The following is a 13,244-nucleotide window of genomic DNA, read 5'->3' on the forward strand; positions in this document are numbered from 1 at the left end:
AGAAAAAGATAGTGGATTGGGTTCAAATCAGACGTAACTTCACTTCTGGTTACACACGTGACATAGAACATGACGCAACTCTGGTTGTTCCATTTTTTACTGTACGGGACACAGACCCCGATCACCTGGGTGAAAGTCCTGTTTGTTTGACCCATGCTCCTTAAGCAGAACCAAAGATCCTTTATTCTAAAGAAAGCGCATTTCAAGCAGCGCCAATGGCATGAAACGATACACACTTCCTGTCTCCTAAAGGGGCGTGGCCTTGTTTGAACGTGTAGTGAACGTTGTGTGGATAGAAGAAAAGTTATATTTAAATAATGAATTAATATGTTCTTTTGCTAACGTTAGATATTTACACGGCTAAAAGACATATTTAGCATCACGGAGATTAGTTGTTAGGGCGTTCACAAACGTTAGCTGACGTTAGCTTCTCTGTGTTGCCAGATCTCGCAAGAGTTTGGTCCTAAAACAGAAACAGGTCTCAAACAAAGTTTTCTCCTGATGTGTCCATCTGAAAAATGTCATTTTAGTGTCAGAATGTCCTGGAGATATGGGGCTTGTGAAAAATGAGTCCAATATATACTTTGGTGACTATGGGGCAAAAGAATCGCTCATAATCTGTGTTCACGTTCACTTCTCCAGTTGGAATCAATGCACTCAGGAGATGCCGCTAGTCTCCTAAAGAGGTGTGGCCGTGGCAGAGCCCATATGACACAGATACAGGAAACTGCTCTGAGTTGGGGCATCTCGGTTCTAAACCATCTCTGGCAGAACGTGGCACTTTATCACCTTACTTCCTGCTTTGCTCCCATCATAACTACTCTAGCCACTAGAGCACACTCCTACTATAAACGTAAATATGAGTCATAATTGCTGCTTGAACAAATGACTTATGTGGGCGTTTTTTGGGGGAAGACAGTCCTTATAGAAATAGAAATAGAATAGAAAAGCATCAAAAGGATCAGAGTTGCCCGAGTGTATGGCTTTCATTTTTTTAAAGCTACAACAGTAGAACAGATGTTTGCTATGATTGGAGATGCATTATAGAGCATCTGTTTATCTTTCTAATTCACCCTCAGACCCCCAACCTGGCATGTGTCTTGATGAATTATTTAACACTGGGAATAAATCAGACATAATTCAGCCTTAATCATCTGAATTCCCTGTATGCGATACTGTAGTGTGATGTGATTCTGTCACCATGGTTCTCGTAGACGGTGACAGTGTGAATAACGTGCACAATCAAACTACGGATGGATTAATCAGGTAAAATTGTATCTGCTGCAGTCTTTAGACACCTAAATCATTTAAATCAATAATTATATGTAATGACATAATAATTACACTTTGATTGATTTTGCTGCATATGTGCGATGCCTTTAAATGTGATTATCTAGCCAGTTACAGCCAGTAATTGGGAGTCCTCATTTCATGTCATTTCCATTTGGACTGTATTAAATGATTAATTGACAAAAAACTTGGCAATCATTGGGATATTCAATAATTTTCACAGCGCTGGTATAACTGTGCCATCTTGCCACCAAGAGCTGAATTACTTTCAGTCAGCCAAGCATCTAACACATCCCTGCTCTAAACCTGTTTGAAGTCAAACTGCAGCTGAGGACAATATCTTACAAATCTCCTTCAATTATTATGCACTTTTACGCTTTTACAATCCTCGTCCTCAGTATATTCTGCAAAGACCGCTGTACCACGGCCTACTCTATCTTTGACATCTGATGCATCTCACTAATACATTTGACCATTTTCAAAACCACAATTATTAACACAAAGGAGCACTTCCTGAAGAGGTCAAAACCTCACAAGTTTCATGTGCATTTGGACCTCCAAAATCTTCAGGTTGTTCTGTTTTTGTTTGCCTTGGGACTATCTTTAGAAGCAAGGTTTCAGCAGCGACACTGACAAAATGCAACCAAGTAGATTTTAGAGCTGAACAATTAATCAAAATGCCAATACCGCCTACTGCAATTTTGAAATCGCTGGAGTTGCAATATTTGTTAACAGTGGCGGATTTAGCACTTTGGCATGCTACTTCGCTAGCAGGGGGTTTGGTCATAATACATCCATGCATTTTAGCATATGGATTTTTAGAATGACACGATTATTAGTTGAAGAGTAAGAAACAAGCTTGACCATAAGTTTAATACTGTAGGTGTTATTGGGGCCCCTGGTAGTTCGGGGCCCAAGGCAATCGCCGACCTTTGCCTAATGGAAAGTCTGCCTCTGTTTGTTAACCCTCTGAGGACAAAAGACGCACCGGCGCGTCCAAACAATGTTTGACAAAACTCCTACTCAAAAACTGATATTACATAATTTCATTTCAGACATTAAGTTACTATTTTAATCATATATAACCTAAGACTTTGGTAAACTCATTTCAAGCACCGAAACAATTCGTACAACACAGCAGAAGTTAAGGTTTGTTTTCAAAAGAGATTTGAGCAATTTCAAAAAGCCACCATCAACGTTTCTAGCCTAGAAATCTAGACGCACCCTCAGGTGGGTCTGGCAACTGACAAACTCTGGCCGGGCCAATCACATCGTGTATAGAGTCGGTGGGCGGGCTTATGGCTGCTGCTGCTGGGAACAGCGGTCTTCTGGAAGACTTGTAGTTAAGCTTTTCTTTGAGGAAAGAACAAAGAACGGCACTGAAGTCATTCTTAAAAAAGGAAGATGTGTTCGGAGGTTTGCCGACCGGATACGGCAAAAGTTTAATCTATCAACTAGCTCCGCTACCTCCTTCGTTGCTCTGGTTGGTTGTAGCGCTATCTTATTGCATGCAGTGGGAATTTGAAAGACATCAATCTTTGTTTTCAAGTAGCAGGGAATTCTCGTGGAACCGTCGCAACTCTGCCGTCATTATGTTAAGCCCGCCCACCGACTCTATACACGATGTGATTCGCCTGATTAGAGTTTGGTTTTTCCAGCTCGCAAGCCAACGGAGAGTTGCTAGACTGACCCTGGCTGCAAATTACATTTGCTGTAGCTAGGGTGCGTCTAGATTTCTAGGCTATGTCAAAATACCATTTTAAACTGAATATTATCGTGCTGCAGAGATGTCCTGGCCTATACATCATATTCTACAGACATAAGAAAACATCTGTTTGGTGCAGATCATCGCAAAAATCACACCATAATCATTGTAATGTTAATGTTTTTTTAAGTGAAAATCATATGGCAAATCTTATCGCAATTGCAATATCAGTCAAAATAACTGCAATTAAAAATCATTCAGCCTTAGCAGATTTGTTATATGGGTGTCACCATGGCTTTATTGGAGTGTCCTCCCCCCTGGAACTCAATGGTGCCGAAGGCATCAGTGGGGCTGAGCTGTGTGTGTTTGCTGATCGACCACTTCTCTGACAGGCTGTCATTTTTGGCCAAACGATCTGCCTTATCATTCTGACTGGATGAGATGCCTGGGGGCAGGCCCACATGCTGACCTATCAGACGACCACAACAGCACCTGGGTGAGAGGAGAAAGTGAATGCAAGATTGGTATATTAAACAGTCCTTTACAGAAGATTGGAAATCTTAAGAAACCAGAGCCCCAGAAGTAGCTCCTAGAGAGTGGGGCTGCAACTAACGACTATTTTCACAGTAGATTAATCTGTTGATTATTTTCTCGATGAATCGATTAGTTGCTTGGTCTATAAAATGTCACAAAATGGTGAAAAATGTCGCTCAGTGTTTCCCAAAGCCCAAGACGATGTCCTCAAATGTCTTGTTTTGTCCACAACTCAAAGATTTTCAGTTTGTTGTCACAGAGGAGTGAAGAAACCAGAAAATATTCACATTTAAGAAGCTGGAATGAGAGATGTTTTACTTTTATTTTATAAAACGTGACTCAAACCGATTATCAAAATAGTTGGCGATTAATTTAACAGTTCACAACTAATCGATTAGTCTTTGCAGCTCTAATCGAGAAAGAAAAAGAAGATAGAGAGAGAGAGATTGTGTGTGACAGAGAGGGAGAGAAAAAGCATGAGAGCTGCTATAGTCAGTAAGAGACATTGAAGAAGTGACAGCTTGTCATCCGACTTTCATCTTCTGATTGGGAGGAGAGGAGGAGAAGGATCTGAAGTCCCCTGCAGTCTTTTATTGGCTCTGTCATTTTTTGTTTTCGACTCCCTTATGTTCTCCTCTCCTCCCTCTCAGCAACTACAGGAGCTGGCGGAATGATACTTTTATGAATTGTAGTATTCCTACACGAGCACATGCTTATTCAGATGTACTGAATGCAGCTTTCTGTGTTTTAACGTTACAGGATGGAGTGGGAACCCTGGGAGGAAACGGAGTCAGGAGGCTCTCATTAATCACTTCATGTTTCCGTCATCTCTTACCAAAAGGTTCTTTGCCTCCTTCCGCCTAATGCGTCAACACAAGTGTTTTTGACTTAAAAGAGAATTTTATTTGAGATTTGATTTGACTTGAGGATCATCTCATTACACTCCTCCTGACTTCCATCCACTTTCCTCTGGTTATGCTAATTCTGTTTACCTAACAAACAGTGCCATTTCCTGTGTGTGTGTGTGTGTGTGTGTGTGTGTGTGTGTGTGTGTAGGTGTTGGTACTGCAGGAATTAGACTGGCCCCTCTGAGTTTGTCACCCAAAGAGACATCTTAAGCAGTAAACATTTTGATAATGTCGATTTCCAGGATAAAGCCTGACATCGCGCTGGAAGTCCGCTCTCTGCGTGCCGTTCTCAAAATCCCTTCACTACGGGAACCGACAACAACAACCTTCAAGCTAGAAAGCTACACGCTGAAAATGGCAACTTCTGATGAAAATTTGGATTGTGCAACAAAGCAGGCCTGCTTGGTTCTTTCAGTGAATGATTGTACAGATTTACAAAGAATATGTTTACTGTATTTCCTCTCTAACCGGGACGTTTTGGGACCGACTGGTGGGGATTGCTGTGGACAAAGTATGCATGGCAATACACTGGTTAGAGCAAATTATGTTTAACCATGTATTCAGCTAATGTAAATAGCTGACAGTACTGTATTGCAACATGGCATCATGACTTTGCGTAAACATACATGCCACGATTATGCGTCTTGATAACACGCAAAAACGGCATACGAATTGGCGTGTCATACATACGCCGCTTTGTGAGATCAGTCTGTGTATTGTGTGAACAGTTAACTTCATTAAAATTGTATGTGGCCTGACAAGTTCCTTCCTGAGACTATTTGCAGAGCCACCTTCGCTGCGTCCGGAGCTTAGTGCCGCTCAAGACAATTGTGATTGGTTTAAAGAAATGCAATCTTTTTGTCCCATCCCAAAATGTATCTGTGGTGTAACCAGTCCCTGTGGAGATAGGTCTGTCAATCCAAAACTACTGTGACAGTGACTTTGCAGAGGAAAATGAGAGGAACGTTGAGATAATGAGTGCAAAAGTGTCTCTCTCAAAACTACATTACATTTTGTTAAAGTGCTCTGATCATTACACTGTTATAGTATTAGACAAGGCCCTAACTACTTTCCTAGTTACACTTTGCTATACTGATAAGCAGTATGTACCTGTGAGGTCAATCTTGACTGTTGCTTAAATTAATAACCTTTCAAAATGTAAAATGTTTCCCTCTTTGTGAACCGGCCTGGCCCCAAGTTTACATTTGTGGTTTTAAAATGTATAATGTCAGTATTTTTGGCTCATTAGTGTAGAGCATCTAACTGTGATGCAAATAGAGGCCAGCGTGATATTACTCTGAGGCGTGTTTTAAAAGGTCAGTAGTGAAACAGGGCTCTTAATATGCTATATGTGAGGTGGGCTATCACATTAGCTTACTGACGCAGTAAGGTCTTGTATCTTTTAAAGCAAATAATGAAGCAGCTGAATCCTAAATATATAAAACCAAAACATACTTTCTTTATCCTTTGTTTCTTCCACAATTCAAAACAAAAAGGACTAGCTGCAATTAAGAAGTACGCACAGTATTTACATCACATGTATACACAACAATGTAATGCATTGAGATTTTTTCCATTTCCTTCACACACATGCTTACTCACCTATGGGGGTCTTTGGCGCTCACTATGATACGAACACATTCTCTCTTGCTGAACGCTCTTTCTATCCACGATTTCTGTGCCTGCAGAAATGAAGACAGAAGAACTTCGTCAGTCTTTGTCAGATAATGGAGCTATGACCTGAACAAGCAGGAGTGACAGCAGACAGACAGACAGACAGACAGACAGACAGACAGCAGAAACAGGCTCAAGTCATGAGATGAGCAGACTTGCGTTTGCCTGAGGAGTTCACCTGAAAAAGAAAGTGTTTTCTGAGCATTGTTATAAAGAGACTTATCTCACACTATTTCTCTGCAAGCAGCAGTCCAGTTATTGGAGCAATTTCACATCCAAAACTAGCCTGGCGTCCTCATACTCAGATTCTAGTCAGAATATGAACTTCCCGACCTCAAATGTTGTGGGCGGGGCTAAATTCGGCTGGCATCCAGGCTAATCCAAACCTGGTTTAAGAACATAAATCACAACACTTTGGAAATGGAATACATGCACAACCACAACACACACAGATATACACACACACACACACACACACACACACACACACACACACACACACACACACACACACACACACACACAGTAGAGGCACAGCCCCTCACACATAATTCAAACGCTAAAGACACTCTGACAGAAAAGTTTTATTTTATTCAGTGGGTCCAGCCCAACCGGATGAGATGAAGAGCTAAAAAAGAGAACGCAGATGTTAAATGCAGTGAGGCAGTAAATTCAGTCAGAGTTCCAGTCCCTCGAAACTCTCATGAGCAGCCAGCTGAGTGTATGTGGGTTCATTTGCGCAAGTGTGTATGTATGTCTTTCTATATGTGTGTGCTTTGTGATCCTTTATTGTGTAGAGTATAGGGAGACTTCCGCAGCATAATGCAGCTAGGGGACTGGTGTATTCGTGACACCGTGATGCTCTGCAGTCACAGCTGCTGCAGGTCTGAGTGACAGAGAGACGGACTGGAGCCAATTATCCTGCTACAGACCGACGAGAAAGACACTGGAGAGCCACAGAGCTAGCCTCAGGCTGCACACTGATACACATCTGTGTACTGGAGGTGTTTCCACAGATACATGAATTTATAATTAATTTTAGGCCTACATGTTTACTATCAAGAAGGATCAATGTATGACAAGAGGTTTTTATGTTGTACTTTCGGAAACCTTTCTTAGAGCTATTATGAAAGGAAACTGTATCCAGAGACAACTATTGATTCTGCTTGTTTCATTCAAAGGGGCACTGTAATACAAATGGCAGGAGACCTTGCAGCTTTAGTGTCCCTTCTTTGGTTTGTCTGATATATTTTTGTTGTAGCTGCTTGCTCAATCCTCCCCTTTATTGTGCAATTGAATAGGCATGGGTATTTGCTTAAAACAAAAGTACTGTGCCGCAAAGTGAGTTTTATAAATGCCACCGATCTCATCACTAAGAGAGATTTCCTTCTGGTTTGAGAAAAGAAACTACATAAAGGGCACTTATTCCTATTTTTAACATTTGAAGATCACAAATAGTTAAGGTACTAGTACACTAAATTCGGTTTCCAACAACATGCCTGGATTTTTTTTATTTTTTTATTTTATATCTTGGTAGCCAGAATGGAACACATACGAATCGAGTAAATCAAGACACAAGACAGTGAGGATTAGAAGGCTATGATTAGATTTGCGTGGATAGGCAACCACCAAAACCCTGGAGAACACAAATTCTCACGTTAATTTGCCAAAATGAAAACTGATTTATCCAACGAGAGTTTGCTATAGTCATTTATACTGCAATCAGTGCTTAAAATGGAAAGAATCACAGGAAACACTCTAAATTTGGACTGTGGATGATGCTTTGGCATTCTATTTGCCAACAGACGCAGACTGGAACACACTTGGTCCAAATTGTTCAATCAGTCATCGCACCTAAATCAAATCATTATGTGTGTACCTGCCTAAACAGATCAATATCTTTACGTTTTCTTTCCCTCTCTGTAATAAATACTTTTATGTCTTAATGTATGTTCATTAACTGTGGAAACAAAATCCAGTTAATCCAAAACAGCGGTATGTTGCAAAATGCAATGATGATGCAAATGATGCAAATGTTCTGTTTCTGTGATAATGAGAGTGTTACCCTCTGCCATTTACTTCTTTCTACTCAGCTTTTTGTGGTTCAAAGGTTACACTTCCTGGGTTGACACCACCATTCCCGGAAGTGGACTATGTCTGTGGCAGGTTTTGTGGCGTCAGAGCACAACACAAGAGGTCCAGAATAGGACCGAATGTCACAACGGGACAGTCACAGACAACCAGGAGGACACACAGCCCAGACTCCCAAACCCACAGCAGAGGCAACACAACAGCCATGGAAACAAAAGGACAGAGCTTAATCTGGGAGAGCTGCCGCGGCTCTTCTCCCAGCCAGCAGAGCTGCGAGCTGCTTATACAGGGCTTTTCCCACCGCCACGGCTACAACAACACGACCCATCCGCCTGACTGGCCCTGTCACACCACGGCACGCCAAAACCCACCGCAACTGGCCGGCAAACAGGCTCGGCCTACACACAGGCACACTTACCCTAACACCAGTCTTCCCACGATTAACCATTACTCTTGGGGGCTGGCGGGCTGCTTTTAGAGCTCACCCTGGCCACGATGACTCAGCGGGCCACAACAACGCCCCCAGCCCCATTCTTTCCCTGACATGCTAGAACTGTGTATTCATCCGCCTGCTCATCCTGGGGACAAAACTAGATCCGCTCAATGGTAGCAGCAACAGAGTTTTCTTTTAGATTTGATTAGCATTGACAGGGCTCATGGATAAATCACAAACAGTCACACGACACTAAAAGCCTTTTTATGTTTTTTTTTTAAACCCTTCAAAGAGGGACCCACACATAGTTTCACCCCAAAGCATCCCAGACAAAGATTTACTTCCCTTTACACCCCATTTTTTGCTCTACTCAATTCTGCTTTTCCATATTTTCTCTTTCTATGGTTTGCACATTCTCTCACGCACTCTCTCGCTCTTCCTCTCACGCTCTCCAGTGCTGCGTAAGAGATTTGACATGGTATGATGAGATGGCACATGGCCTGCGCTCCATTGTGTAATTAAGATGTATCACCAGGGCACACACGCACACGCACGCGCGCACACACACACACACACACACACACACACACACACACACACAAAGACACCAGCCGTGTGTTTGTGTGTGTGCAAAGGGTGACTGTGCAGCAAGTGAGCAGCATCTGACGGCCTGTTAGGGGTCTTAACTCCCTTACAATCAAACTCCGCCACCTCCACTCTGTCCTCTCTTCCCCCTCCTTTACTATTGTATCTTCTCTTCCTTATTGGCACTGGCAGGGAGCTGAATTGGAAACCATATCCAATCAACGGCCTAATCCCTTTGCTTTCTCCCTGTCCCTCTCCCCTTTTTTCCGCCCTCTTTTCCTTTTTAAAAACATGAATGACTCCGATTTTATGTGGACATATAGGTAGCCTGTAGCACTTTTACATAAGCATGTTTTACAATTAAATATTAGTTTTCTTGACAATTTTGTTATGTATCAAGAGTCATATAAGTTCTGTTAAGATACCCAAACACTCTCCCTTTGATTTTCTGATACATCTATTCCACAAAGTGATTAAAGCTAAATCATCACCTTTCCTCTTGCTCGTGCTTTTTCTTCACCTCTTTGTACACCGCTGCAATAGCATTACATTGTATTTGGTTTCAATGCGATCTCAAAAGAGAAATAACTGCTTCTCTCTCTCAAGTGCATTTCAATTTCTTCTTTTGGTTCACTTTGATTTAACACGCAGAATGATATCATAACTCAGACAGTTATAAAACGTTTTTAAAGAATCAATGTCAGTAGACAGGAAACATATTTACGATAAATCAGGATGTTCCAAGATAAGGCCACTTTTTTGGATGAATATTACAAAATATAAGAAAGATGTCATGAGAAAGGTCTTCTTAAAACACATTTGATACACCTTTTGGTAAAAAAAAAAATCTTTCGATTTGTGGTACAAGAAGACAATATTGCATTTTCGCTGTAGTTTGATTAATCTTAAAAAGAAATTGATTGAAATAAGATGAAAATAAGACTATCTGCAGCATCCACATATAAACATGAGACTCTAAATACACTACCACTGTAACACTGCTTGACATCACATTTCCTTGCTTGAATTTTTCAGTCAGAAACAACTGAAGAAGCAAATAAAAAGCAGTAAAGAAAGAGATTGATTTCCACAAATGGAGAAATATTGAGTAAACCAAAAAAATCATCTGTGGTGAAAATTCTTGAGGTCGTTAGAAAGCTTAATCAGAGCAAAACTGTGACGCACATCTGGTTTTCATGACTCACCTGTATTATGTGATGGGCTGCATTGTTCTGGCCTTCCCTTCAAAAGCATGGTCGAACGTAGTGTTAGCGGCTTAAAATTAAGATCACTGAACGAAACTAATGAGAGCAAACTTGATCAGACCACCTCTCAGTCCACTGTCAACTGGTCTACTCTGGGACGATTAGCACTGCTGGTATGTGTGTGTGTGTGTGTGTGTGTGTGTGTGTGTATGTGTGGAGCTGAAGGTACACACTAAGTTTGCCACTAATATAGTCTTTCCCCATGTCTCACAGTCTCCTCCCATCTCCAAACAGCTGGGAGCGTGCATACGAGCCAAGAAATAATAATACAAATGTTAAAAAATGAATAAAGAAGATCTCACATCATGACACCGCTGGTTAACCATCTATACGTAACACGACAATAATGTTTGACCGCTCCAAAATATTCAAAAGTCAGTAGACGTTTCCAGAAACGGTGTGCTTACAGAACTACCTGCTGTCCTCCAGTTCTCACAAGAACCTCACCTGATTTAGATTCAAATTAAAGGTGGACTGTCAGCCTGTGTGTGTGTGAGTGTGTGTGAGAGGGAGACAGAGAGAGAGAGAGAGAGAGAGAGAGAGAGAGAGAGAGGCAGAGAGAGGGTGCTTCATCTCCCTGAGCCACATTTCTGTCAGAAATCAAGACCGAAGGGGGAGTCTGAATGGCAACAGAGCCTATTAGGTGGAGCAACATGACATTCACCTAGCCTGCTCACCGCCCTTATTTTGTCCTAAATGACACACACACCAGCACCAGCACCACACACACACACACACACACACACACACACACACACACACACACACACACACACACACACACACACACATTTGTGTACTTGACTTTTTTCCTTTGCACTTTATGTTTAGTTTTTGCAGTTTCCTGCTGTTTTTTATTTGTTACAGTACAACAAAGGCAGTTTCCTACTTGTTTTCACTAAAAGGATTAACGGACTTGTACATAATACGGACCAGGTTTAATTAGCAGGAGCAGCAGGGGAAACTGGGCGCATAAGACTGTAATCTGAACTAAATGAAGTCTAACAATACACAAGCAGGAAAAACACAGAAAGGAAAGAGGGTGTACTTTCCAAAAATTGTAATCCTGCTTAATTTAAAACACACACAAACACACCAAAAACACAATGTGAATAAAAAGCAAAATCATCAGAAACAAAAATGCCCCAGATTCAGTTTGAATGAAAGTGTAATGTATTTAGTGTCATGACAGACTCAGAGTGCACCTGAGTCCAGACTGTCCAGAGGCTACAAGGCACCAGAGCCAAAATAAACCACACACATACACACACACACACACACACACACACACACACACACACACACACACACACACACACACACACACACACACACACACACACACATACACACGGTAAGGCATGCGTATGTGTTCACGCCTTTACAACAGGATTATGTAGACACCACCGGGTTTATGCCAAAGCGCTCGGAGTGACTATTTACAATAGTACATTTACTAAGCTACTCTATACTATATTATAGATTTACTATTCAATTATGTTGACTGGCCAATCAACTTGCCAATCAACTTGCCCGACATACATATTTTGCCATTGCTTATGTCAAACCCTGTGTGTGAGCTGGTTAAAATATAGAAATGAAAAATGAAGCAGAGACATTACTGTTATACAGACGATACGTGGTACTCATCAGTTCAGACTTAAGCAAATCTGAAGCCCTACAGATAGCGTTACTGACTAGTCTCGCATTGCCAGACCTTCCTCCACAGCGCTGCGGAGGAAGGTCTGGCTAGCCCACACAACATTCCAGGATAGGAGAAAAATGTGCTCTGGTTTATTGGCATTTCTTTAAACCAATTAGAACTGTCTTGGGCGGTGCTAAGCGCCAGACCCAGGTACAGTGCCGCTGCAAAATAGCCTCGGGAAGGAACTTGTTTTGGTGGAACGTGTGCACATAGGGAGGCGAGCTCTGGAATTAAAATGGCTGTTGAGTGTGTGATGAGCATTTTACCCCAAAAAAAGATAAATGTAATTTGATTGTCGGTTCAAGCTCGGAGGATTTTTCCCTAATTGACCAGAGTTTAGAATGCCAACACAAAGAAAGCGGATGGTGAGGGACATCCGGCCGAAAATGAGGGACATCCGGCGGAACCTATCGGCGGCACCGGAACTATCCCGTAAATTAAACTTCGTCGATACAGACTACCGAATGACCAGTCTACAACCAGACCAAGGTTGGCCTCGCAGTGCCTTTGTCTTTCTCTGTTTATGCCTTCTCTCTTCTTCGTCTTTCTCCTCTATCAACTGCCTTTGTAACCCCAAACAACAGCAGCCAGGAGCAAACCATGCACACCATATGTAATCCCAGAGATGGGAAATATTATATGCAATGACCTTCACAAGATAGCCATCTTGGGTGAGTCAATGCATTGGTAAACAACACTAGATTGTGACTCAATGCTTGACCCAGACCTGCAAAGGCCAATGCCAGCAATGTGTAGTTACCGCTTGCATTAAGGATGAGGTCATTGCCTTTAAATGCAATCTTGTCAAGGAGAGGAACCACTTATGCAAGTGAAATAGCATTCACTGAGCTGAACACACACATAAACACTGGGTTTGTCTTGCTGGAGGGTAGCTGGCATGCATTAGTATGGGCCACGCACACATTACAATCTCGCTCTCGCGCTCTCTGACACACACAAACACACAGGATGAGTTTTCCACTTGTTTCAGCATTTCCCAGCTTAAGAGAGATTTAAAGTATAAACCAAAAAATGGCGACAGAGAAACAGAGCA

General features: G+C 41.9%; 1 protein-coding gene across 12 annotated transcripts in view; it reads right to left on the reverse strand.

Moving 5' to 3' along the window:
- Positions 1-13,244, reverse strand: part of trpm3 (transient receptor potential cation channel, subfamily M, member 3) — a 176,396-nt gene that overhangs the window by 78,354 nt on the left and 84,798 nt on the right. For 10 of the 12 annotated variants that reach the window (XM_031305960.2, XM_035996803.1, XM_031305958.2 and 7 more), the window contains exons 2-3: positions 6,040-6,119; positions 3,286-3,487 (exon numbers count right to left, since the gene is read on the reverse strand). In XM_031305960.2, the coding sequence (XP_031161820.1) occupies positions 3,286-3,487; positions 6,040-6,119 (282 nt within the window). Of the gene's footprint in view, positions 1-3,285; positions 3,488-6,039; positions 6,120-8,620; positions 8,707-10,425; positions 10,841-13,244 lie in introns of those variants that run through there. The other 2 variants (XM_035996796.1, XM_031305966.2) reach the window with 2 other exon arrangements.

The sequence above is a fragment of the Sander lucioperca genome, chromosome 2, assembly GCF_008315115.2.
Source record: "Sander lucioperca isolate FBNREF2018 chromosome 2, SLUC_FBN_1.2, whole genome shotgun sequence".
Taxonomy (NCBI): domain Eukaryota; kingdom Metazoa; phylum Chordata; class Actinopteri; order Perciformes; family Percidae; genus Sander; species Sander lucioperca.